Here is a 27396-nt window from a genome sequence, read left to right on the forward strand (position 1 = left end):
TCTAATATCATTACTATGAAATGTCCCACTTAGTTCCTTAGAAAATAATTCAGAAGAAATAGGTAATTTGTGTTTGTTTACTATTTCTGTGTATCTTTGGATGGAGGCTAAATGAAAGATAGTATGAGGAATGTTGAAGTTATATAGGGAGTATTGTGTTAGATTTGTACTCTGTTCAGTTGCCTTGACAAAAGAAAACCTTTAGCTGGGGTCTGGTTCAGGGAAGATGTTCCAGCAAGTGTTGATAGAATGAAAGTATACACATATGGAAGATCTCCTAATTAGAAAATTTACCAGATTCAGTTTTCTGCATGGAATACATCCGTCTGTATTCCTCATTGCCCTTATAGCCTACATTAGGAAAGTTGCAGATATGACTTATTCTGAATTACCTGTTCTGATATCATGGACAATTGCTGTGGATAATTCTGCAGAGTACATAATATATCAGGGGGGTTGTTTGGTTTGCTTGAGAAGAGGATTAGGTGATTGGGCGCCCATCCCTTGTGCCCTAGGCCCAGAGCTTAAGCTAGACCTACTTGGGGGGTTTCCAGACTTGAAATATAGGCCCTCGTCTACAATTCTTACATAGGAAAAGAATCAGGGAATGATTCACAATTAAAGAATTGTGAATTTAAGAGATGGGTGCCTACAAGAGAACCTTCCTAACAACTGTAGTGTAGATAGTATTTGCATACACGCATATGAGTAGGTTTTAAACCCATTTTATAAAGATTTTGGAGCTTACATTGGTTTATGAAAGCATCTTAGATTTTGCTTATGCAGTTGTATATAGGTAGCATTGTTTAGTCAGCCTGAGTGTTCACCATTTATCTTTGTTTCTTTGCATTGCAAATTGGCAGCTTATCTTCTAACATTATAGATGTTACACGAAAAGAGAGGCTGAAGAGAAAAGGGCGCTCTGCCTTGGCTTGGCAGTGAAATATTGTTCCCGTACACAGTATTATGTTGGGTATACGTGCATGCCGTTTGCGGACTTGTGGCCAGCTTTGGATTAATAATAATATCTGTTCCCTTTTAGATTTTAGATAGTAGTGTTTTAATTTATTATTTTAACATGGTTAATATCTCAAACCAAAAAACAATTTCCCTTTAATGTGGGCCCGGGGAAGGGGGGACGGTGGCGATTAACCTTATTTGGAGTTTTTTGATCCCTAAATGACACTTTGGTATTTATAGCTATTAGTGGCAACTCTGAACTCTAAAAATCATCTTGTTAAAAAACTCTGAAAAAATGTCTTAATTATCTCTGATAAATCCTGAAAAGATTTACGTATTCTAACAAAAAGCAAATAGAGAAACCCCAGCTCGCGTGTATTTCACATAGGTCTGTCGTCCCCTGGAACCCTGTACTTTAAAGGTGTCTGTGGTTACCATAGGTGACTGACCACTGCATAGCCCAGGCTGGGCCGTGAAAGGAGGTGACTTCGCAGATGAGCCATTGATACTTACTTTGTGTTCCAGAACAGGAAAACAAAATGCAGGCTTTCTCAGCAAGCAAACGAAAGTGTCTATAAATCTAAAAATGAAATTCTTGGAGTTTAATGGAATTTTCATGGGTCCTTGCTGAATGAACAAATGATTTTAATGAGTGCGTAATTCACACACACTGTGCTTTGGGGACTGAGAACTCTTACAGTGCTTTATTGGTCTAGAAAAATTTCAAGGTGAAGTTTTCATTTTCTGTACTTAATTATTGTAGGCAATATTTAGAATTTTTGCTTTTAGTGTGACCCACCTTTAATTTTATTTAAGAAAAATATCGATTTGGGATTTCTTTCCCTAAACTTGTAACTTTTCAAAGTAGTAAATTATTGTCTATCCCAGTTAGTAATCTGTAATTCCCTTCATTCCCTTCATTCCCTTGGATTCAGCCTGTGGATTCAGTATTTTTGACTCCTAGGTAATAGTGAGAAGATGCTTTATTAATAGACCTCACAGTTTCAGTGCTTCCCAGAACAGACAAGGTAGACCAGCTCTCTAAGACTCTGTCACTGTGTAGCCTCCCTTTCCTTCGAAGTCAGGTGTGGCTGACCTGGTTCCAGTCTCTTGTCGTCGGTCACTTGGCGTGCCTCACTAATCACCTAGCCACCTTCCCTCCTGTGCCCTGCCTTCTATTCCTGATCTTTCCATTTCCAGCACCACCGTCCTTAGTTCAGACCCTTTATCGCCTCCGGCCAGTACCTTTTCATGGGCTTCTCTCTTCTCTTCCAGAGGCCCGCGCATCCTACTCCCATTTCCCTGTGCCAATTTTTTCTCCTTTCCATTCACAGTTACCTTCCAAAACAAAACTTTGCTTCATTTAGAAACCTTTAGTGACTTTCCAGTGCCTGTTGCCTGAAGGTTAATGTTTGCTTTCAGGAAGCTACATGTGGGGTGAGAACAAGCTTGGGTTTTGGTATCAGATGGACGCTTCTCTAGCTAGAACTTAGGCTAAGTTCCTTAGCCTCCTTAAGCCACAGTTTCATCATGAGTAAATGGGAATAATAAAGATACTTTCCTTGCTGATTATTGTTACACGTAAAGGGATGCTACTATTGATGATTATAGATTTTTATTCAGTGCTACTTAGTATGTGCCAGGCATCATTTTAAGTACTTTGCAAATTTTAATCCATTGAATCTTCACAATAACTCTATGAAATAGGTATTTTTACCCTTTCATTTTATGGAAGAGGAATGGAGGTGGGGAGAGTTTAAGTAACTTGCCTGCAGCCAGGAAGTGACTTTAAAAAAGTAGTAAGCTGTGGAAGGGGCATTCATACCCAGAGCATTTGGCTCTGGAGCGCTTACCTTTAGCATTTTGCCAAGTAGCATATGATACCTTTAGAATCGTACTTGGCCTAATGTCCAATAAAAGTTAAATCACTGTTCTTCCTATGAACCTGTTTAAGGTTTTCTCCCATCTGATATCAGCCTGTATTTCCCCTTGCAAACCCTGATTCAGCTTTTATCCCCTGGCAGGTCAGTGTTTCCCCATTAATCTTTTAACTAGGTAATGCACGTAAGTGTTCTGAAATGTTAGGTCCTTCAGGTACCCAGTTTCTCTCCCAGAGTCAACCAAGTTACCAGTCTCTTATGAGTGGTCAAAGATGCCTGAGCATTGGGCGCCTGGGTGGCTCAGTTGGTTAAGCGACTGCCTTCGGCTCAGGTCATGATCCTGGAGTCCCAGGATCGAGTCCCGCATCGGGCTCCTTGCTCAGCAGGGAGTCTGCTTCTCCCTCTGACCCTCCTCCCTCTCATGCTGTCTCTCATTAAAAAAAAAAAAAAAAGATGCCTGAGCATTTATAAATACATGCAGATTTACCTGATTTTTTATTCATAAATTTTTACTAGTTTCATTTTGTAGGTATTTTAGAGAAAGTACTCACCTGACTCACATTTTTTAGCTGCACATCTTTGATCATTTCTTTTGTCGTAGGCTGCCGATAATACCACCCTTTCTTTTCTACCCATGCTTTGAAAGACTCAACCAAAATCCTGTTTCCATGACGAAGCCTTCCCACACTACCCCAGTTAAGAATGCTCTTTCTTCCCTCCTCGGTCTGGCTGCGGCCTCCATTTGGGCCTTTCCTCATGATCGTAGCGTCTTACTATATACACCCCAGTTTCACAGCCCTGGCACTGTTGACATTTTGGCCTGGAAAATTCTTTGTTGTGGGGACCTATCTTGTGTATTGTAGGGTGTTCAACAGCATTCCTAGCCTCAACCAACTAGATGCTTGTATCAGCCACCACCACCCCAGTTGTGACCATTTTAAAGGTCTCTAAACTTTGTCAGATGTCCCTGAGGAGGCGGAATTCCCTCCGGTGGAAAACCACCGGAATAGGGGTAGGTGCCCTGCCAGCAGGCTTCACTTCATATTATACCTTTGGCACTTACTGTTTTGTGACCCTGATCCAGTGATGTCCCCTCTGTGAGCCTGTTTTCTCATTTGTAAAATTGGGATGGTAATAGGTCATTTGTGGAGATTAACATGGAGGGACTGATGACAAGGCATCCAGCGAGGTGACCAGCGTGAAGTAGCCGGTGTGTCTCCCCACCTGCGTTGTGAGCTCTTGGAGTTACGAGCTGTGTGTGAATCCTGTGTGTCTCTGGAGCTTCCTTCATGCTGGAGGTGGTCAAAGAGTGTTTTTGGTAGGTTGTCTTTTCTAAAATGAAAGAAGTATACGTTCCTCTTTTTATTCTATAAAATGCCTCACTTTCTCTGATTTGATGGGCTCATGGACCAACATTACCACTCGCTTGTATTTTAAAAGTAATGACATAATTGAATTATCTGTCTTTTCAGGGTTTCCCGTGCACTGTTCTCAGTCCCTTGGTCAGTTCTTAGCTGTCCTCCTATAGTCCTGGTGACCGTGTGCTGGGTCGGAGAAGGGCCATGCTGGTGGTGTCTGGGATGCCGTGTGCATCCTCTGACTTTCCCAGACCGCTTCTCTGGCTCAGGTGTGGAGTCTTACGTTGGTCTGTTCACCCCCCAGCTTTCATTTCTCCTTTTTAAATCAGCTTTAGTGAGGTCTGTTTCACGTCTTGCTCTTACTTCTAAATCCAGAAGAAGAAACAGGTTGCTAGTGTTGGCCGTGTTTATTTGTGGTGCATGAAAGGTAGGGCTTCTTCAGATGCTCCTGCTCTTCTTTAAACGTGGCTTTGACTTGCTTATATGTTGAAAGGGTATTTTACTTTTTAAAACTTAATGGTTCAATTCATTGCCCTTTATAGGAACCTGTAAGGAAGTGGCTTCTTGGTAAGGGCAAGGCCGTGAGTTTGGTGACTTTGCTACAGTACTGGAAAAACTAGCAGTCGCAGCTTGTAGCTCTGGATTTTTAAATTCTTATTACTCTTTTCTATAACTCTGATTGTCACTAGCATTTACAATGCTCTTTGACACCCACTTTTTAACGCGCTGATTTGAATTCAGGTGGTATAATTCCAGAACCCATGCTCTCAACTGCAAGGTGCTGTGAAATGTCTACATGGAAAGATCTGGGAGCATTTAGGTTATAGCATGTGTTTGTGAAAAGTGTGCATTTGTGGGTCTGTGGTGGTAAATGGTTTTCTTTGCCTTATAGTAGAGCTGGTAACTAGATTGTTTGAAAAGATAGCCATTAAATGCTATTTACTAAGTGATTTGTAATTGGTAATGTGTGCTAAGGGAGTTTGTAAAATGCAGTGCTTTTCCACACCCCGCTTCGGTGGGGCAGGGCTTCTGGGGGCAGATGAAGAGCCTGGCCCTGCTTGGGCAGACTGAGTCGCCTGTTAGCACTGAATGCTTTTGTCTACACTGAGTATCTATTTACCATTTCATTTATGTCACTGTTCCTAGTTATCAGTGAATTCATGATCACTGAGCCAGGAATCAATGATAGAACAGAAGATTAATTTTAAGTTGGTAAACATTTTTTATATTCATTGTGGTCGTACATATGGTTCTGTCCTAACTTGGAATTCTTCTCTTCAGAAGGTTGGGTCCTCAATTCAGAAATGTGGTAAGCCTCTTTTCCCAGCTCAGCGCTCCGTGGCGCCCTCTATGTGCTGGGCACGGAGGCTTTCTCTTTCCTCCTGACTGCGTTCAGAAGAACACGGCTGCAGGGTTTTCTCATGAATTCTCAGTAGTCCGAGTCAGAACCTGGAGCAGAAGCCTGTTTCATGTAAAGCAGACAAGGACAGTGTCCACTGAAACTTCTGTGTGCGTGCACATCCAGTTCTTGCCCCCTTCCGTTGAGCTGGGATTCCCACACTTCTCCATTCAGTTTAATTGTCAGAATTGTCAGAAGCAGGTTGTAGGGTTGACCTCATGTCTGTTTAGTGGAGGAGAGAAACCCAGTGGGAGCCTTAGCTTTCCTAGTAGGAAAGTGTCTGGGCTTGAGGAGAGCCCCTCTGGTGCCTTCCTCCACAGCACAAGCTGTTAGTATCCTGGCGAAGGGCTCCTGCGTGGGTCAGCCCCTCCTGCTGCCTGTTGGGCTCCCCTGGATGTCGCATTAGTAAGACCTTACAGAGTAAGAAGCCAGCCAGGTCTCCTTGCCGTGTGTCCTTTGTTCAGGTGTGGGAGGAAGAAAGTCCCCAGGTGGTGACTAGAGTCAGAAAATAATTTGGAAATTTGCTCTCATTCTGTTTCTCTTCGCAGTTTAGGGTTTTGGAGAAAGCTTCATTTTCTGGGTGGTGAGCAGGGCCCGGAAGACATCTTTGAGAGAAGTTTCCACAGTTCTCTCAACTCACTCCTCTTGTATCTACAAGATCACAGGAACTATTGTAGCAAGCTGTGGTAGAGAGGAGTAGGTTTATGTTGTTAACACCAGTAATAGATGCTCTCTGCCATCTTCATAGGTGTACAGAAAGAAACCTGAGAGACTGTCTTGACCAAGCCTCTTACTTTACAGATGAATTTGAGGTCAGGGAAGGGGACTTGCTCTGAGCCATAGCTAGTTAGTATCTGAACCAGAAATGGGGGCTCCTGGCTCCCAGCTCTGGTCTCTGCCTTCACTGATAAGCTGCTGCTAGCCTGCACGTCTGACTTCACAAGGAGAAAACTGGCCCCTGCTTCTGAGGGTGTGATCCAAGCGGAGCGCCTCTGCATGAGGTGCAGGCCTGTCTCCGGGCCATCTGTGCTTGCACTGATCTCAGCCCTCATGGCTGCTGTAGAGTTAAGCCGATGGCAGGCAGAGGATCTCCCTGCAGCCTCTGCTGCCTCCTGCTGCTGAGGCTAAGTATGTTTTTTTAGGCAAGAAAGACAAATATACTGGGCCTGGCAAGTGCAGGAAACACAGAAAATTAGTAAAGGCTCCTTTTAACTCTGTTTTTCAGATTTTGCAAGAGGAGAGCTATCCTTGGGCATGAAGCTTGATTCACCGCTTTTCTCTTTTTTGTGCATCATCATAGTTACTCTGCATAAATGGTTATGAGATTGCCCATCATTACTGTTTATTCTGGATTCTGGGTTGCTTTATTGCTTTAAACTTCACTGGCTGAGAACAGAAATGCCATTTTTCAAAATAACCATTCTTTTTAGTCTACAGCTAAAGACTTTAAAAAAAAAATTGTAGTTCAGAATTAAAAGAAATTATGGCATCAGAATTTCACTGCTGGGATGTACCACAGAATTTATCAGGGATAGCCCACTCATAGGTGGGAGAAATGAGACCCAGAGAAGTTTCATAAGTGACTTAGCAAAGTTAGTTACTTAGTCAATGTCAATACAAGTGTTCTGACTTAGTTTAGTTCTCCCATTTATTTTGAGCTTCCTGTGAACTAGACCTTGTTTTTTGTAGATTTTCCATAGATTATTTCTAATTCTTACCATATTTCTACTTAGTAGATATATTCCCCTTTTTTAAAAATATGACAGTGGAGGCTCAGACAGTGTAAGTACCTTGCCCCGTGAGTGAATGATCTGGCAGCAGTCTAGGAGTGGCGTGAGTCCCAAGGTCGTGTTTTAACACCACGCTGTGCTGTGTCTCAACTTTCCTTTAAGATTTGCATTATCTTAATTACCTTACTTAATTTGTCTCAGCAGTCAGTTCTTTCACTGTGTTCATCGTCAGACATCATAAGCTGTCCTTCTTAAGGAAAGGTAACCCAGTTGCATGCGATTGCAAATATTTTAAAAATCTGGAACTTAACTTCTTGCTGAGAACACTATGTTCATCTCAAGTGCCTCCTTCTCATCGGGAACTCATGAACACATTTGGATACTGGATCACGTTAACTCTTACTTGTGTAGCCTCCCACACAGTAAAACAACCTGACCACCACGAAAGAGCTAAGGTGGAAAGATAGGAGTGACTCAGGCATGAAATGGTGGTGAAAAGATACTGACATTTTTACTTTGAGTTAATATTTGAGAATTTAAATGCAATTTCAGTTGGAATAATTTTAAAGTTTCTCAGAAATCTTGTTCCTTTCCCTCCATAGGTTAGAAATCATTACTGTTCCTGTCTATTAATTTCTTGTATTCTCAGAATCTCTCTTGTTATTCAGATACAAAAATTCTCCATATTATTTCAGTTTGAACAAAGAAGATGCATGAATATCAGTGAATAACATATAGGCCCCTTGGATTGTGTTCCCATCAGGATTATAACCTAATTCTTTATGGAAACGTCTAATGAATCTTTCTTCCTGGTCCTTTGATGTTTTAAACATAATTTAGTAATTCTAATTGCAGTACTATAGCAAACATTAAATATTAATTTTAAGGCAAAAACAAACAAGTGCCTTTCCTTCTGTTTTTCTGGTTTTTTATCTGTTTCACTGTTTTGGTGCTTACTAAGAACTTGTTTGTTACCCATGATTCATCTTGGTTTCTTTTCGGCCAATCCCTTTCCTCCTCCTGGCATAAGGCGGTAAGCTCTCTGGAGGATGTAGGGGCTGTAAGCCCCAGGAGACAAGGAGCTTCATTTATAGGCCAGACATCTGGAATTAGGTGCATGACCTGTTCCGGGAGCTTGACTGATAATTGGTCAGTTGAAGTCATGTAAAAATACTTTCTAGGGAAAGTTATTTTAGATGGGTATAGAGATTTTCATCCTGTTTAAGAGATGAGTTTTCCTTTTCTCATTTTCCTTGTGGAACCTCTGTCCGCTCTTTTCCCAATGCTGTTGTTTGTTAAGGTTGTTTAGCCATTTACAGTAGACAGAAGCATTGGGCTGTTGCTGAGAACTTTCTAGAATTAGAAATACATATAATGGATACATATTATGTGTCTACTGCTTGTGTTTTGCCCACTTTCTTCTCTGTTGTGGACAAGACCTCTAAATGATTTAAAGTGTATGATGATATTTATTAAGTGCTAATATTTACTGAGCATGTAGAATTTTTAATGTACAGGAGCATGATGGGAATATTTTAAAAATATATTTTTGTTTATGGGAAGAATTGAAAGATTCCTCTCTAACAGAAATAATTCCAGAAATACTGTGGCCTTGTATTTAGGTCACTGCACTCTGTAAGTTTTGTGGGTTTTGTTTTCGTGGATATTTTAGTTCAGCAATTTCTTTGAGTTCAGTGCTATCATGTGGTCTGGATTCCACAGCTGTTTAATCCTCCTTTCGTGCAGTATTAAAAATGTATACACATCATTAGACATCACAGAGATGGAGATCACACATCACACCCACTAGGGTGACTAAAATAAAAAAGGTAGATAACAAAGTGTAGGCCATGACAAGGAGGGTGGAACCCTCATATGTTGCTCGTGGGAATGTGACAAGGTGCGGCCGCTGTATAAAACAGGAGTTACCCCATGACCTAACAGCTGTCCTCCCCAGTATACACCCAAGAAAAATAAAAACGTATGTCTACACAAAAACTCATATGTGAATGTCCATAGCAATATTAATTGTAGGAACCAAAAAGGGAAACAATCCAAATATGCATCAGGTAAATGGCTGAACAAAATATAGCATATCCAGGGGAATATTATTTGGCAGTTACAAGAACAGAAGTACATGCTACACATGGATGGACCTTTAAAACATTATGCCAGTTATAAAAGACCACTTTGTATGATTCGGGTATATAAAATGTCCAGAACCAGCAAATGTGTGGAGATAGAAAGTAGATTAGTGGTTGTCTAGGGCTGGGGAGCTGACAGAAGATGGAGAGTGACTGCCAGTGGGTAGGGTGTTTCTTGTTTGGGTGATGAAAATGTTCTAATTTACATAGCGGTGATGGTGCACATCTAAAAACCATGGAATTGTCCACCGGAAAGGATGAATTGTGTGTAAATTACATCTCAATAAAGTTGTTATAAACAAAGTATAGGTACAGATGTGTTTGCTTCCATGAACATAAAGAATCACCAGAATGATGCACATTGGTTGCTTATGGGAAGGTGCTGGGCTCCTCTGGGGCCCAGGGCAGGAGGGAGATTTTTACTAAATACCCTTTATGTCTACTGTATTTGGTGCCTTGTGATTATGTTACCTATTTTACAAATGTTGAACAACGAAGGTATTAATAACTCCTGTCTTCTCTTGATTTTACTATGACCAGGTCCTTCAGGGGTTAGATTATCTGCATAGTAAGTGCAAGATCATTCATACTGACATAAAGCCGGAGAACATCTTGATGTGTGTGGACGATGCATATGTGAGAAGAATGGCAGCCGAGGCCACCGAGTGGCAGAAAGCAGGTGCTCCTCCTCCTTCGGGGTCTGCAGGTGAGGGGCCTGAGCCGGCTTTGTTTCAGTTTGTTTGGGGGCAGGGAAGGCCAGCAGAGCTGCCCACCGAAGGCACCTGGCTCGGTGAGTCAGACGTATACCTATTAGGAACTTTCGGAAGAGTCTGATTGCTAGAAATAAGGAAAGGAAGATGCCCCAGTTAAATTATGCTTCAATATTTGAGTTACTTAACTTTGTCCTTCCTTAAAAGTTTGTTTGAAATCTTACGAGCTGCTTCATCTACACTGGAACATTGTCCTGCACACTTGTCTGCGGAGTATGATGTAGCAATAGCTTGCTTGCAGCCGACCTATAGTCCTCAGAATTCTTCTCTAGTTTCAGGTTTGTTAGAATGCTTCCTAGTCTCCAGTTAGTCTTCCTCAGTCTGAGTCTAACTGGTGGGTTTGAAATCAGTTACAAAAGACCCAAGGGTGGGAGAAGGCCGGATGCCTTGAGTATTGGTATCTAGAGTTTTCCGTCTGGTTTTGACGGAGTGTAACGGCTGCAGTGACGGGACCGCTCTCGCCCTCTCTTCCCGTGACCCGCACCCTAGTGTGTCACGTCAGGCGAGTGCGCCGCTGAGGGGCTGCAGCCCCGTGCCTGACAGGGCTCTCAGGAGAGGCACCGCCTCCTAGTCTTGTTTTCCACCAGTAGGGTGTTTCTTAGATCAGAGACCTGTAGTCCATCAAGTTGTTGATGCCGGCAAAGACTGGTCATGTGGTTTCTAGAATATTTTATTTACTTCCACTGTATAGACTTGCCAAATAGTTTTCAAACACAGATGTACATCTCCTAATATAGACTGTTCATTTTATTGTCTGTAAAACTGATTTGGTTAGATGACTATGTGGCATTTGTGAACTCTTCTCCGTTTTCTTATCAGGCAATGCTTTGGGTATTTAATTTTAGATAAATAAGAGAAATGGCTCCATATGAACAACTACCACGTTGCCTTTGCAGAGCCAGTCATTTGTTTGAGTTGGGTCACCTTTCTTTAGATCTCTGTGATTCAGAAGCTCTGATGTTTAACCATTTTGAAGTTGGATAGCCATTTAAAAGGCAATAATTACCTTCATTTTACAATTCAGATTACCTGCATAAAGATACAGATCTGTTTTCCTCTAAACATTCATTTTGTTTCATTTTGTTTTAGTGAGTACGGCTCCCCAGCAAAAACCCGTAAGTACTTACACGTACACTTGTATTCACCTTCATGTTAAAAGCAGCCGTTCCTTATCCAGCTTTTCAAGTTATAACATTAGTCTCTGCTTCTTTCTGCAACAGTTTTTCACTTAAGGTTGTTTGGGGGCAATGGATTGTACCTTTTTTTGTTACGTTCTCAATTGTAGATCTTTACTACATAGTAATATAAAAGACAGGCAGGGTGCCTGGGTGGCTCAGTTGGTTAAGCGACTGCCTTCGGCTCAGGTCATGATCCTGGAGTCCCGGGATCGAGTCCCGCATCGGGCTCCCTGCTTGGCGGGGAGTCTGCTTCTCCCTCTGACCCTCCCCCCTCTCATGTGCTCTCTCTCATTCTCTCTCTCTCAAATAAATAAATAAAATCTTTAAAAAAAAATAAATAAAATAAAATAAAAATAAATAAAAGACAGGCATACTTATAAATGCTCTGTATCCTTGAATATACAAGACTGACTGTTTCGATAAGTTGAAGTGATTTTTTAGAGTTGGAATAGCTTGAGCCTTTCCACATTTGATCTTCATTTTCCCTGTGCACTTTCTGGGGTGCTATTGGCTGAGTCGGGTGAAATGTGATGTGATCCAGATAGAGTTTGAAGTGTGATTATTAATAAAGCACTTAACATTAGTTCTGATTTGCCTCCAAGATACCTACTCTTCTGAAGCTTGTACTCAAATTTGTTTTCCAGCCAGTAGTCAAATGTGAAAGAGTATTGTCTGTCTGTGGTATGAAACAAGCTGCTTGGAATTAAATCTTACCCCCGTGTCCCCAAACCTGCCTAGTTCCAGTAGAGGATAGAATCTATATATATGTCTTGAGCTGATGAGTCACTTACAGGTTTTGAAAGAGCTTTACGAGCCAGGAGCATGCGAAGGAAATGTTGAGAAATGGAGCGTGCTCCCAGCAGCCCTCGCTTTGGAATGGAAGTCCCAGTTCCAGAGGGCTTGTCGTAATTACGCCGCCTGGCTCGCTGAGGCACCGAGTCAGCGCCCCCAGGCCTGCTGTGCTTCGAGCAGCTTGTTTCGATGCTGGTTCTGTGGAAAGACTGCAGGCTGTCCCTGCCGGCCCTTACCCAGTCACGCGGCCTGATCGGAGGCAGACTGAGACGGTGGCTCTTTCTTTTACTCCTCACGGCTGACAGTTCCTCCAGTCCTGGCTGTTGACCAGCAGTGAGGGTAGTGTGGTTGTGTCGCCAGGCATTTCTTTCAGGGCGCAGAGTTGGGTAAGACGGACAGGAGAGGAGAGGAGATATGTTAGTTTGTGGTCTCGGCGGCAACCAAACCTGCAAGAGGTGCTTCTTGTCTAAAGGCCAGAGTGGCTCAGCATTTTCCATTCTTAACGTCGAATTGAAACAGACTTCTAGGATGGCAGCTGTGTGTCCCTCTGCGGGCAGGGCCTGCTGGTGGTAGCCCCCTTACTGGGTGTTAGGCTTCTTCTGGTTTTACTGTAACCCTAAGCACGAGGTGGATCTCGTGTCTGGGCATTCGGTGGTCACAGATAGGCCCTGAGGAACCAGAACTTGTCCGTTTGCCATGCTGCTAGCGCTTGTATTCTTACGTAGTGCTTTCACGAGGGGCCGGCTGACCTGTGGTATTTTCTTGCCATGTTGTAGATAGGAAAAATATCTAAGAACAAGAAGAAAAAACTGAAAAAGAAGCAGAAAAGGCAGGCCGAGTTACTGGAAAAGCGCCTGCAGGAAATAGAAGAATTGGAGCGAGAAGCCGAGAGGAAAATAATAGAAGAAAACATCACAACAGCGGTACCTTCCAATGAACAGGACGATGGATACGGCCCAGAGGGGAAACTCAAAGCTGCCGGCTTCGAGGATGCGGCCGAGGGCGAGCCTGCCAATGACAACGGTCAGTCTGCGTGGGGTCCTGCAGCTTCCTTACTGGGCGCCCGCCGGGTCACCACACAGGCTCACTTGGTGCTGCTGCCCGGTTGTGAGGACGATTCTTTCCGGCTCCTGGTTGGGGAATGTGGGAAACCGTCTGCCACTTCATTTATAAAATGAATGCCAGAAATACGTTAGAATTTCAAATTGGAAGACTTCTAACACCATGTCTCGAGCCTGCTAATGATTGTTCTTTATTTTGTAATTAACCTTTAACCTAACAGTAATGTACCCACGGACATTTCCTGAAGATTGTAGAAGAGAGGGAGGAAGTGGAAAGGCAGCTCTATTTATAAATAGTCATTTCTCCCCAAATCTAGCGTTTAGCCAGTTATTTACTAAATGAAAAATAAGATTTAGAAAACCCAAGATCTTACTTACGTAGTACGTAAATCAAGCACATTCAGTGCGCTTGGCTGGCTCAGTCAGTGGAGCATGTGACTCGATCTCGGGCTCATGAGTTCAAGCCCCATGTTGGGTATAGAGCTTACTTGAGGCGGGAAAAAAACCCTAAATTAAGCACATTTAAGATTGTCTCTTGTTGGAGGAAATATGTACCTAGTGCTGCTGTGTTAAGGAGAGTGACACATTCTGATTCTTAACCCATCAACTTTTTAAGGTGAGGCTGAGGACCAGGAAGAGAAAGAAGACACTGAGAAAGAAAACACTGAGAAAGATGAAGATGATGTTGAACAGGAACTGACCAACACAGACCCTGCGTGGATAGAATCCCCCAAAACCAATGGCCATATTGAGAATGGTCCGTTCTTACTGGAACAGCAGCTGGATGATGAAGATGATGAAGAAGAAGACTGCCCAAATCCTGAGGAATATAACCTTGATGAGCCAAATGCAGAAAGCGATTACACATATAGCCGCTCCTATGAACAATTCAATGGTGAATTGCCAAATGGACGGCATAAAATTCCCGAGTCACAGTTTCCAGAGTTTTCCACATCATTGTTCTCTGGGCCCTTAGAACCTGTGGCTTGTGGCTCTGCGCTTTCCGAGGGATCCCCACTTACTGAGCCTGAGGAAAGCAGTCCATCCCATGACAGAAGCCGGACGGTTTCAGCCTCCAGCACTGGAGATCTGCCAAAAAGTAAGTGTCCCTCCCCACCAGGTGTCTGTTTTCAATGGCCCGGGTATCGTATCCTTGACACACACGGTGAAGGGAATTGGCTGGAGGTGGTCACGTCATGTATGTACACGTTAACCATTTTCATTGTATTACTGTTGTACCCCCGAATAAGTAGTGTAATTTAAAATGTATTCGGTGCCCCTTAGGCTTCCTCTTGCTTTCTGAGTATCAGTCCCATTTCTGAGCTTCTCTTACTCCTTACAGTTAGTGACACCTACAATTGCAAAAAAAAAAACTTCACGGTCCAGCAGGTTACACGTGCTGTAGCTTTTATAGAATATGTAGTTTATAATTTGTACTTCCATCGGATAGGTTATATTTAGTTTTGGGTTTTGTTTAGTTTCGTTTGTATTCAGGGAAAAAATATACTTGCCTTTGTCTGTATTGAGGAATTCCCTTATTTCGATGGTTGTTCCTGATTGTAGAACTCTGCTGTTGAAATGTTAAAGCCATTTTAAAGGAAGTGGCATGGATTTTAATGTGATTCATTATTTGAACCTCTGTCCAACCCTTATTTTGAGAGTGAATGCCACGTGACCTATCTCTGCCTGTGCTATGCTAAGGGACTCCAGTAAGCAAACGTGGGGCATCACCCAGATGGCTTCCCTTCTAGCCCACAGAGAAATAGCTCAGAAACCTCCTCTGTTCCCTCTGCTGACAAGAGTGTTTACCACACGATGAGTCAGTTGCGCTGACCCAGCCCTGCAAAGAGCAAGAGGGATCCCGCAGCCCTCTCAGTCCAGCAGGTGGGAGACCTGCAGAGCCGTCTTTGTTACTCATTGGCTCTAGCTAATCATCCTAAGGATGTGGGGGTTTTTTGTTTTTGTTTTTTTTCACTAGGGTAGACATATCCTGTTCCTTTTTACTTTTACTCCAACCGAGGACTCTTTGAAGGTGCTTATAAAATGCTCTCACATGGAAGGTAGGTTCATCTAGGGAAAGACCCACCTCTGTGTGTCTCCTTCGCTCTCACACACTACTTCTGACACCTTTGGTCACTAAATGTGTGTGTAGGGTGTTTTCCCTACACCAGAAGCTTTTCTGACACCAGCTGGGTGTCCTATAATTTAGCTTAATTCTGACACCATCTGGAGACAGCATCAGATGATTCCACAGGTTAAGGGCTCAGTCCCAGGGACGTCTGGACAGCTCAGTTGGTTAAGCGTCTGCCTTCAGCTGGTTATGATCCCAGGGTCGTGGGATGGAGCCCCGCATTGGGGGCTTCTCCCTCTCCCTGCCATTCCCCCTGCTTGTGCGTGTTCGCACTCTGTCTCTCTCTCTCTGACAAAGAAAAGGGCTCAGTCCCACAAGACACCCCCACCCACCTTCATATACCAGTGACAAGCCCATATTGTCACTGCTGCTTCTGACCCATCAGCTGAGTCGGAGGTTCCCCTGTCCTCCTGTTCAGGTTCAGTTAATTTGTTACAGCAGCTCACAGGACTCAGGAGAACCATTTACTTGCTAGGTCACTGATTTATTATGAAAGGATGTAACTCAGGAGCGACCAGATGGTGGAGATGCAGAAGGTGAGGCTTTCATGCTCTTTCTGGGTGAGCCTCCTGCCCTGCAGTCTCTCACACGTCCCTTCCTATCATGTGCTCGAGGATTCTTTGTTCTCATTAACATTTTGGATTATGTCTTATAATCATTTACAGCTTCTAGTTTTCTAATGCCAGAATTGTCCCAAATTTGGGCCACGTGAGCCTCTTCCACTTGTCTCTTCTTTCCTGTTGACACACCCCAGTGCTCTTTGCATGCTTCCTCACTTCCTAGAGCCATGTTCCCAGTTAGTACTCTCCCTGCCCCAGGCTGGAGTCAGTGTGTCTCCAAGTCGTTCTTGTGACTAATTTTTTTTTTTTTTTTTTTTGCCTTTTATAATGTACAGAATATATAGGAACAGTAGCGTGTAAAATTTATAAATATGCATATAGGGAGGTGAATGTGCAGACATATTTTATTAATGGAGTAAACATTGAGAACGTTCCACAATCACAAGTCTAGCACTTCTCCCCAGCTTACTGTCAAGATCTAATAAGGAGCGTCTATGTGCCTCTGCTGAGGCCTTCCCTCCTGCTTGGAACGTTTCCTCCTCCACGTCCCCGGTCCGTCCTTTCAGCCAACTTCCTCTGTTGCCGGCCAGCAGCTCCAGCACAAGTCTGCCCGGGTCCCCCTCTTTATCTACTGCTTGTGCTCTTCTTAACCAAACACTCATTATTTCCCTTCTCTTTCTCCTCACTAGGATGTAAAATCTTTGAGAGCCCTGTGCGTTTTTGTCTTTGTATCTTCAGCATCTAAGTCAGTGCCGTGATAAGCCTTTATTGATACCTGGCTGTATTCGTCTCCTCTTCCCTTGGTCCCGCCTTTGCCCACTCACCATCAGAATCTGATTGTCTAGCGCACGCTCCATCCCCAGCACCCTTTCTGCTCACCAGTGTCCCGTCAGGGCGAAGTAGGAGGTCCGTTTTCCGTGTTGATCCAAATCTCTTACCAAGCAGACCTTTTCACTACTGTTAAGTTCTAGGTCCACCCCAGGGGCAGGATCTCCTTCTCCAGTCCTTTGTCTGGAGGCACTCGGTTTTGGCTCGACGACCATGGGCAGCCTTCTGCACAGGAGGCGTTCTGTTGCCTGCGTGGAACCCAGGGCCCAGGGGCGGCTGGTGGCCCCCTGCCACTGTGTGGCCGTGAGGCCAGAGAAACAGGCTGTGTTCAGAGTGGGTGGATCCTTGTCGTGACAGCAGAGCATACACACGTTAGGGAGTAGTAAAAGAAAAAGGCCAGGAGGAGAGGGTGGAGGAAGAACTCACATGCCGGGCGGAAGGATGTGGACTTTTCCCTGGAGCGACTGGGTAGCCGCTGAAGGCTGAGGAGGCAGGATTCCTTTTGGATTATTAGCTGCTAGAGCCATAGTGTGCATCTTGGCCCATCCCATCTGGTCCTGCTGACTTTCCCTGCAAGGTGCTCACCCTCACCTGGCAGGGACCCAGGTCGCTGCCCTCGCTGCGACTCTTGCTTCCCGGTCTGTCCTCTTTAGGGCAGTCCAGAGAGAGCTTTTCAAAGCACACCTTGTCGTCTTGCTGCCCCCTCCTTCCCTGAGGACCTGCAGTGTCTTTCCACTCAGAATAGCACCCCGAGGCGTTGCTCTGTAAAGCTCAGGAGCTCTCTGCAGCTTTCCCCAGCAGCTCGCTCCCTGGCACTGCCCTCTCCCCCACCCCCAGCTCCCCCTGCCCCTCCCGCAGTGGCTTCTTCCTCATAGATTTCAAAAGTGCAAGCTTGTTTCTGCACCTGCTGTCCCCACTGCCAAGAGCCTCTCGCCCTTCGTGTCTCCCTTTGTTCAGGCCTCTCCTCACACATCACCTTCTCTGGAAAGACCTCCCCTGCACACCCTCATCGTCCATCTCCTTTCTTTGTTTTTCTTCTTTCTGGCGTTTGCGGCAGTCATCGTATTTACTTTATTGCCTACTGATACATGAGTTTCCTAATTTGGGGTGTGGTGGAGGAGCCTTACTTACACGTTTTGCTCATGCTCTTCCGAGTGCCAAGATAGTACACAGAAGGGACTCGGTCAATACTTGGTGAATGAATGGGCCAGGCGCGGGCATTAAATCTCCCAGTGCTGCTCCTTCCTGGGCCTGGGGCCGCACCTCTGCTTATAGAGAAGGTATCCGTGCCTTTATTGTAAGGACGTTTGAAAGTATATAAAGAGTCCACGTGAACCCAGCACAGTGCCTTGCAGATAAGCCATGACGGCCATCTCGTCACTCGGAGGCACCATCCTGCCATCTTACTCGTTTCTAAGATAGCTTCACATGGAATGAACGGTGTCACTCGGATACCAGGTCATCAGAGATGATTTAAGAGCCCCAGCCTTCCTGAAGTGACATCTCCCCACCTCTCTCTTCCCACTTTTCATTCCCTCCTTGGCAAAGGCGGAGAACAAGGAAGGGCTGTTGGAGGTCCTCCCAATGATGACATGGTCAGAGGAGCTGATCCGATTCCCGGGCCAAGCAAAGTTGGTATGAGCACACAGCACACACGAGGGTCCCTGTGTTTAAATGGGCTTTGTTGAGGGATGCAGTCAGGTACCCTAGCCCAAGTAATCATCACACTGAGAAAAGGAAGTCACAACTACAGTAGATTCTCCTTTAAAAGCCTCCTTTGTGTTCGTCACCAGTTAAAGTTCTGAAATGAATTCTCTGTTATTTGGAAGTCATTGTGAGCAGGGTCCCTGTTGACCAACCTGAACCAGGAGGATAACCGCCTGTCACCAAAGAGACTTTGACTAGTGATCATAAATGAGGGGGATTAAATGCAAAGAAACTGTATTGAACATGTGCGATGCTGTGTTTTTTACAGTGCATTTCCTCTCGTGGGAAATGTCTTTATAAACACCTGGGAATGGGTGGTGATCACAGACCCGCCCTTCCCTGCGAGTACCCTCAGGCACCAACTTACTCTGGGCTAGTCAGAACTGGAGCTTCACCCCCTTCTTCCTTAGACCTTTGATCAGAATTGTTTGGCTTCCCCTCTGCTCTCTGCCAGTGGGGCTTTGGTTCTGGCCAGTGGAAGCCTCAGCCCAGGGTTGGTGGGGGCGGTTCTGACTCTCCTGTGCTGACTGGCTGGTTAGTTGGTTGGTTTGGGTGGGGGTGGCACGGCCCCTTCCTCTTCTTTCTGGAGCACTGAGCCTCACAGAATTTAGGGCACTTGCCAGAGTCTTAAACAACTCGTTAGTGTTGAAACTTCGATTTGAATTCCGTTCTGCAGACTTCACGAGATCAGTGCTCTAACCCCTGAGCTACGGAGCCCAGTTCCTCAAACCCCAGCTTCCATTTTCTTGCCTGCTGACTCTCCTCGACTGAGTGACCTGCTGGATTCCTCTGGCCATTTCTAGCGCTGCCGCTCTATCCATTGGGTCAGCGTGTTGACGTTCCTCTTGGAGCTCTGTCCTCTGCCTGTGCCCCAGTCACTGTACACGTTTTGCGTCCTCATGTGGGTCTTTGCTGCTTTCCTTCTCTTCATTTGTGAGTTCCTGTGTTTGTTCTGCCAGCTCAGACCGCCTTTGATGAAGCCCACAGTGCACCAGCAGCCTTATAAAGAGAGTGAGTGGTCATTGGGCGGATGGCAGAAAGGGAACACAGGAGCCTGGCCTGCCCGTGCTGACCCACAAGCCTGAGGAGTGGGTCTTGAGGGTTAAGATGTTGGGGAGCTCTGTGGGCACCCCAGCTCCTGGGCGCCTTGCCGCTTGTATGAGGATGCCAAGGAATCGGAGCGCCCTTGAGCGCTGGAGCTCCACGGCATGGACATACCCAAAAGGAGGTTGGGTATGCTTTAGCAGCGCCCAGCTTTGAGCGAACTAAAGGCTATTTAATGTTCTGCATCGAGTGGACTTTTCTGTTTAGTCTGTCAATACCGTTTCAGAATGACTTCTACAATAAATAAGTGCCGTGGTTACATCTCCTCCTTTCCAAAAATCCAAGCTTTTGGTCAGTTTGAGGTTTGATGAAGACGCTTACTCACTTCAGGATTTTCTGTCTGGGCCCCGTCAGGTTATTTTCCTTTGTCAGTTGAGCCCTGGTTAACGATGCTTGATTCAGGCATGGTCTGGACTTGTCTGAGAAGCTCTTCTGGTGCCAGGAGCCCTGAGAAGCCTAGTAACCCTGTGTCTGCTGTTGAGCTTCTCTCAGGGTCTCATCTGGGGTTAAATTTGGGCTAAACCCAAGTTGATTAGCCATGGCCTTTAATCTGTATTGCTTAATCAACTATCGTCTAACCTTTGAGGTCTGTGTGCTCAGCCCAAGCAGAAGGAGAGGTAGGGGATGTGGTTACCAGGTGAACTGTGTGTCACTTACAAAGGGATCGGCCCCCCAGGACCGTGTCCTCACTACCTTTGTGTTTCACGTGATAACATACCAGTGGGTTCGCTGTGGTCCGTTGTGGGCTCTGATGCGGTGAGGAGAGGCTAGAAAGACGCAAAAGGGAGCAGAGTAGTAGGGTCGACCTAGAGGTGAAGGAATCAGGGATATAAGGAGAAAGGACAAGGCTGGGTCAGGGAGCTGTCTGGGCAGCCCAGTGTGCTCTCTTTTGTGAAATACCTTCCAGGGATAGAGACCAAGAATTTAAAATTCTGTTGAGTCCAGCTTACAGGGTTCCAGGCCTAAGTGGTCATCCCATCCCTTCTCTAAAAAAGGAGGCTGTGCCCGGCAAACATTGTGTGCACGCATGCAAGCCCCTTGCCCCCAGCACTGACTGTCCTGCTGTTTGCCCCTGCCAGCAAAAACCCGGGCGGCCGACTTGTTGGTGAATCCCCTGGATCCACGGAACGCAGATAAGATTAGAGTTAAAATTGCCGACCTGGGAAATGCTTGTTGGGTGGTAAGTAGAGCCTTCTTTCCAGAACATTTTGCTCATGATCATGTATTAGAAGATACTTTTTTTCCTTTTTAATGTCTGTTTTCCTCCGTAGTAATAGAGTGTGTTCCCTTCCAGCATAAACACTTCACAGAAGACATCCAGACGCGTCAGTATAGATCCATAGAGGTCTTGATAGGAGCAGGTTACAGTACGCCTGCGGACATTTGGAGTACAGCGTGTATGGTAAGAACGGCCGTGGCCATTTTCTCTGTGTAGAGGCTCATCCCCTTACTGCCCACGATGGGACGGTGCCACCGCTGCATGTGGTCTGTGTTTTCCCGACTGTGAGGTTTGTCCACTGTGGGATGGATGAGGGCAAGGTTGCTGTGTTGAGTGTCTTGAGAAATGGAAGAATTCTTCTCAGGCCTGTCTGCTGGGGGGGCGGGGATTGGGCATGTCTGGTTTAGTCCTGTGATAGTCTCTGGTCAAGGCCCTGTTCAGGCCACCGCCCCGAGAATCACACCCTCTGCTGTGGTGACAGAGTCTCTTCAAGGAATGCTTCCTGGTTTCCGAAAGCTTGCAGGCCGTATGCAGGTTTGCCCTTCACTTGTGCGGTGGAGGACGATGAGGCCGGGGTGTCTGAGGGGAAGATTGAGGTCGAAAGGCGGGAACCCTTCTTGGTGACCTCTGACAAACCTTACCGCAGAGGAAAGGATTTCCCTCTGTGCCAGCGTTTACTGTCTCTCCTTTTATAAGGCAAACTCTAGAGAATATTCTGGCTTATTGCTGTAGGCTGTTCACTGACTTTCGGGACACAGTAGCTGCACGTATCCCCTCTGACTGAGTCTGTTCCCAGAGAGAACAGGCGTCTCTTGTCAGGGCCTCAGGACACACCTCTTCTTTCACCCGTGTGTCATCATCTCTTCTGGCTGCATCGCAAGGTTGCTTGTGTTTACACTGCGCCCCAGGCCCTCGCCAGGGCATCTTTTTCTCACTTAACTGCTGAGCATGAGTGGGCCTCATCCATAAGCCAATTTCAGTTTCTCTTTCTTGGCCCTGTTTCCTAGCGGGGGGGGGGGGGGGGGGGGGGGATGGGTGTGTGTTTGCTTGGGGTGCTGTTTTGTGTTTTTCTTACTTTATTTTTTTCCGCAAATTCTCCGATATATTTAAAACAAGAGTCTTTGTGTATGAAACTTGGCATTTGTCTTCTTACTAAAAAGAGCAATGACAAATAAACGTCATTATCTGTTGTTCAGAGATTAACAAATCTTTGGAGTTTGCCGGGCTGCATGCCCTCCGATGCTACAGTAAAAAGCGTGGTTCGAGATGATAAGAAAAAATGTAGATGTTTGTGTGAAGTTATCAAGATCTCAGGCAACAGATGTGGCCAAATAGATCAGAAACAGTGTGCCTTTCTGTTGCCACTTTGCTCTGACAAATCATACCAGATAATAATATTTAAAACCAAGTTTTTCAGTGAGTATCAGAAACTTAGGGCTTGTTGGGCTAGGTATGGAAAAGAATGGTGAAAAGAATTGGTGGGCGTGTGATGGCTGCTTTGAATTCGGAGACTGCTGTGCGGAGAGGGACAGGGCGGGCCGGGACTCCGGGGGGGGGGGGGGGGGCTGGAAGCCGCGGGAGCCCGAGGCTGGGTCAGTAGGGAGGGAGGGAAATGTTCCATTTCAGGATGTGGTGAGGGCAAGCCTTACGTGTCCTCAGCAACACAGAAGGGGCCATACCAGGCTGCCCTGAATTAGACTGAGGGCTCTTTCAACTCTGAAATCCTGTGCTTCTAATTTGGGGTGTTAAGTTTTGGTGATATAACCAGAAAAATAGGACAAGATCACAGAGGTAGGAGAATAATGGTGGAGCGGTCAGTACCCTTTTGTACCAGGTTGTCTGTCTTGCCTTCCATGAGGTAAGGACTTGTCCCCTCACGTGGTGTCCGCATCCTGGCCACTTCCGCTCCTGTGAACCGTGATACAGAAGTAGCAGACTGTCTCCCCTTTCTCCTACCTCCTCTTCCCCCAGATTAGGTGTAAACTCCCTCAGGGCTTCGAGGGCTATTTGGGTGTTTGTTTGTTTGTTTTTTAATTTTTAAATCAGTTGGTTGTCGTCAGGGTGAATTTTTTTTTCCGCCTGGAATGGGGCAAGCCTTATTCCCCACCCCCACCTTCCATCCCGAAGGGCGAGGCTGAGAGGCTGAGAGGTCCCTTTTGTTCTTTCTAGAGAACCTGGTAAACACAAGGCAGTGTTTCCCCACCCCATCTTTGTGCTGAAGTTTAGAAGTACAACAGTATATTAAATTCATGATCCTAAGCTGTATTAAAGCTCCGGATGGGTGGTGGTGGTGTGGCGTGGAGTCCTTTGATGACATGAATGGCATTAAGTCTTACAGACGCCCGGGTGGAGTTGAGAGCCACTGGGAGGCAGCTGGTGCTCATGCTCATTGATGGGGGTCCTCGCTGTTGTCAGGAAGGCGGGCAACAAGATAAGGCAGAGTAACTGAAATATGTCCCTTGTTGAACCTCTTTTCCTTTTCTTGAGTTTTGGGGGCCCTCCAGGTGTAAGTGGGGGTGATCTAAAAATTCTCTGTGGGCTGAGGGATGGACTACTCTGCACTTGTGTGTCAGGGCCCCAGGATAGGTGGCTTCTGCGGGCCCCACAGTGAGCCCCAGTGAGTGCCCTCGGAGTAAGAAAAGCTAGTCTGACAGACTTCGCCCTCCTTCCTCAGCACTGGGCACATCACAGAAAGAATAGGCGCCCTTATTTATTCAGAATGGTGGGGGGCGGCATTTCAAGAAAGAGGCGTGTGGTCTTCCCAGAACTTGAGAACAGAGTTTGGTCCGGGGGCACGTCCTTGTAGGGGATCTGGTCGAGTACAGAGGAGGAATCCACGGTTCCCAAGCATTAACAAGCCCAAGTATTAAACTAGTAACCGTAAAGGTTGTGCTGGGAGTGACTTCGTGAGTTGCATGAAAGCAGGCCGGAAAGCCCAGAGGCCCGCATTTCCAGTGTGACCCTGCCTCTGCTTCGCTGAGCAGGTCCTTTTTGTTAGGAAAATCTCGTCCCTCTTCAGAGAACTAGGAGCAGATAACGTGACAAGAGAGCCTCCGTCGTACTTCTCTTCCTTTTTTCTTTTAAATCATTTCTTTGTGGGCTTCTTTGATTGGAGAGTTTCGTTGGAAATAACATGGGTGCTAATCAGAATGGTCATCTTTCAAAGAACGCTCAGTTAACATATTTTAGTGTTAGGCTGTAAGAATTGGACTCAACCCGATTGAAATGTTTTTGAAAACTAACTAGAAGAGTGAGCGAGGGCTCAAGCGCAGGGATAAGGAGCAGCCGTGGCACTGGCCGCGGGGCTCCCGCAGTGGCTCCTCCAGGAGGGTCTCCCCTTTTCCTCATGACTCGTCCTAGGCGGGGAAGACTCCCCTGGCCATTCACCATGAAATCCGACTGTTCCCTTTGGATCTGTGGCCACGTGTGATGTTTTGTACCCTGATCTGAGATGCGTATTTCTTGTTCATTGGGTGGAGGGGAGAGGCCCCAGGTGAGGACCTTCCCTAGCCCTGCGGCGCTCGCGTGACCAGCTGACTCTCTGTGACACTGGGCATGTCCAGGTCCTGCGGGATCCTGAGTTCATGAACTGGTGCTCTCACGGGGTAGCTGACGACCATCTTTTCACCCCACTTCCCTCCTTTCTTTTAAAAAAAAAAAGAAAGAAAGGTGAGGCGACGTGGTGGTGAGCCCCTCCCCCACACTCTGGTCAGGGCCTGGGGAGGAAATGGGGGGATGCGGGAGGGCAGGGCCGGGAGCATCAGTGCTCGGGGTCCAGGCCCCTGAGTGCTTTTCAGGACAGCAAGATCTAATACAGAATAGAAGTGTACAAAAGCCAAAAATAGGATTTAGCCTTCTCCTTTTTAAAAAAAGATTTTCAAAACATGGTATTGGATCCACACAGCAATGACAGTTGCCATCTTTATATATCGTTAGCAGATTAAACTCATGGTCCTGAGGGCTGAGGGTTTTCTCGAGGGTCAGGAGAGAAGACTGCCCAGCAGAAACGGAAACACTAGGGCCTCCCCCCCCCGCAGCTGGTATGCTGGGGGGTGGGCAGGTAGTGGCAGCCCAGGAGGCAGGCCAGCTCTCCCTGTCCCCCTCACCGGCTTCCTCCTGGCCCAGGGCACAGGGCAGGAGCCACAGAACCTTCTTTGTGACTCTAGGTTTTCCTTCGGTTGAATCAGAAATGAAAGAAATGATGAGACGCTGAAAATAGCTCTTGGTTACTAAGACACGAGGGTCTTGGCTTCACCTGATGTCCGGGGGCCAGACGAGCCTGTGGGTTGAGGGCAGGCATGAGTCCGCCCTGGGCCAGGATCGAGTCCGGGTCCCGCCATTCAGAGTGGGGGTGCGGTCCCCAGCCATGCCTGCACACGGCCGCTGGTCGACGCGCTTCCTGCCAGATGGGGGGGCGGGGGGTGTAGGCTTTACATCCTCCAGTAGAGGAGATGTAGAATATTTCTGAAATTTCTTTGAACTTTTTGGAAGGAAGAAAAAAGTTGGTGTTGAGCTTTTTTAGAAGCTCTTTGGTTTGATCAGATCCTCATAAAGTGTAGGTCTCTTGTACAAGGAGAGAAAGTTGCTGCCTTGGGGCCGCTTCACAGAGTGCTTAGCATGTCATCTGTTGTATCCTAGGCATTTGAGCTGGCAACGGGAGATTATTTGTTTGAACCGCATTCTGGGGAAGACTATTCCAGAGATGAAGGTGAGTATCGCTGCCTGCCGCATATCTGAGGCTGGGTCTCCTGAGAGGCCGGAGCTTCTGGAAAGTAATGTTTCTGTACTGAAATAGAGCTGTGTTTTGGTTCTCAAACGCTTTTCCTTGAGCTTGAAGGCCCCTCAGGCACAGTGGTTGGGCAGCTCCGTGGAGCGCTCTTGGCCGGAGCGCGCCCCTCCCTCCTGCTTGCCTCGGGCTTGGTGCCCAGCGGCCAGGAGAGGACGGGCTGTGTGGACCGCAGAGCCTTTCTGCGGCCCTTTTGTCCACTGATCTGCTGCCCGTTGCTCTTGCCTGTTGGGGAGCTGAGCTGAAAACCTGGGAATTCTGGCTTGAATTCCAGCTGTAAACCTGACCATCTCCATGCTTCCTTGCTTGCAGTGCTGGGGTGGCCTGGGGTGGGCTGGCACCAGTCACCGTGAATGCTCCAGACGGTGCCTGAGGCCCGCCAGCCCCGCGAGCCTCTGCATGGATGTGCGCAGACATTGTTGATTTGAATCGATTTCTGATTTTTTACTAATTTCAATTTTTTCCCCTCTTCTTTTATCCCATCCTTCCCTATGCCCTTCCCATTCCCGTATCCTTTTTTTCTCTCCTCCATAGACCACATAGCCCACATCATAGAGCTGCTAGGCAGTATCCCAAGGCACTTTGCTCTGTCTGGAAAATATTCTCGGGAATTCTTCAATCGCAGAGGTAGTACCTCTTCCTTTTGAAAAGCGCCATGATGCAGACAGAAACGGGATAGCGGCTGCTCATTGTAGCATTAATGGTGACAGACCTGTCTCCTAAATTCAAAAAGCAACCTAGCAGAATTCCTCTGCCGATTTAAAAGTTGAGAGGGAAGGCCACACCCAGCCTGGGCTGTGGTCGCCCCGTGCACCGGCCACCATCCAGGTCGCGCTCTGTTTCTGTCTGCGCGGGCGGTCGCAGTGTCTGCATGCAGTGTACTGATTAAACTGTCGTGTGTTTCTGTTTTGCTGGCAATGTTTCCCAATGCAGATCACATAGCATTGATCATTGAACTGCTGGGGAAAGTCCCTCGAAAATACGCTATGTTGGGGAAATATTCCAAGGAGTTTTTCACCAGAAAAGGTAACGGTATTTATGCAACGCTAATTTTCAGCATAATCCTCTCCCAAAAGGAGAAATTGTGCATTCCCATTTGGGCAGTGGAGAAAGACCTGGACCTTTACAGCTGGGGAATTCTGCTGAAGAAAGCTCCCAAGACATAAGCTTGCACCATCTCCTATCTGTGGAGTACGGATTTTGTAAGAGCACAACCCTCCTGAAACCCTTGGTCTCCTTCCCACCTCCCTCTCCTAATCTAAGCCCAATCTGTACATTCGTGGATTTGTAAAAAGGAGTTTAAGTGATTTTTAGGAACCAGCTAGACTTTCCATTTTCTATGTTCTTAGAGCCCCCATCATTTCTGCCATGGAGTAGATGCAGCCTGGGGACCGGACCGAAGGTCCCTCCGTGTGTCGTCTTGGGTCTGTTTGAGCTGCTGGGGAGTGGGTATGGGCCTGTGAAACCCTGCACCCCGCACTCTGAGAAATCAAGTTTTGCTCTGTTGCATTATTCACACAGCGTTATAGCTGATTTACTTTAATATCACAGTTCTGTTGATCTTCCCTTGATGGGACCCTGAACAGCCGTTTCTTTGCCTTGTAGAGTCTCTAATTAGTGATCAGTTTTTTGAAATACCCAAAAGCCCCAGGAATTTATTTTTAAAGGACCGCTCCCCATTGCCATGTTCTTTTGTGTGAGCATGTTGGTCCTCTTAATTCATGTTTTTCCAGCTTGGATTTTTTTGGCGGGGGGTGAGGGCTGCAACACCTTTTAATTAAGAACTTTT

General features: G+C 46.3%; 1 protein-coding gene across 6 annotated transcripts in view; it reads left to right on the forward strand.

Annotated features, from left to right (window-relative positions):
- The window catches only part of SRPK2 (SRSF protein kinase 2), a 248444-nt gene that overhangs the window by 208014 nt on the left and 13034 nt on the right, over positions 1–27396 (forward strand). For 4 of the 6 annotated variants that reach the window (XM_035020393.1, XM_035020396.1, XM_035020395.1 and 1 more), the window contains 9 exons: positions 10012–10177; positions 11331–11356; positions 12988–13234; positions 13889–14371; positions 20682–20782; positions 20897–21004; positions 25460–25529; positions 26142–26234; positions 26541–26633. In XM_035020393.1, the coding sequence (XP_034876284.1) occupies positions 10012–10177; positions 11331–11356; positions 12988–13234; positions 13889–14371; positions 20682–20782; positions 20897–21004; positions 25460–25529; positions 26142–26234; positions 26541–26633 (1387 nt within the window). The remainder of the gene's footprint in view (positions 1–10011; positions 10178–11330; positions 11357–12987; positions 13235–13888; positions 14372–20681; positions 20783–20896; positions 21005–25459; positions 25530–26141; positions 26235–26540; positions 26634–27396) is intronic. The other 2 variants (XM_035020399.1, XM_035020398.1) reach the window with 2 other exon arrangements.

This window comes from Mirounga leonina, unplaced genomic scaffold (genome assembly GCF_011800145.1).
Source record: "Mirounga leonina isolate KUSES-001 unplaced genomic scaffold, KU_Mleo_1.0 Mir_174, whole genome shotgun sequence".
NCBI lineage: Eukaryota > Metazoa > Chordata > Mammalia > Carnivora > Phocidae > Mirounga > Mirounga leonina.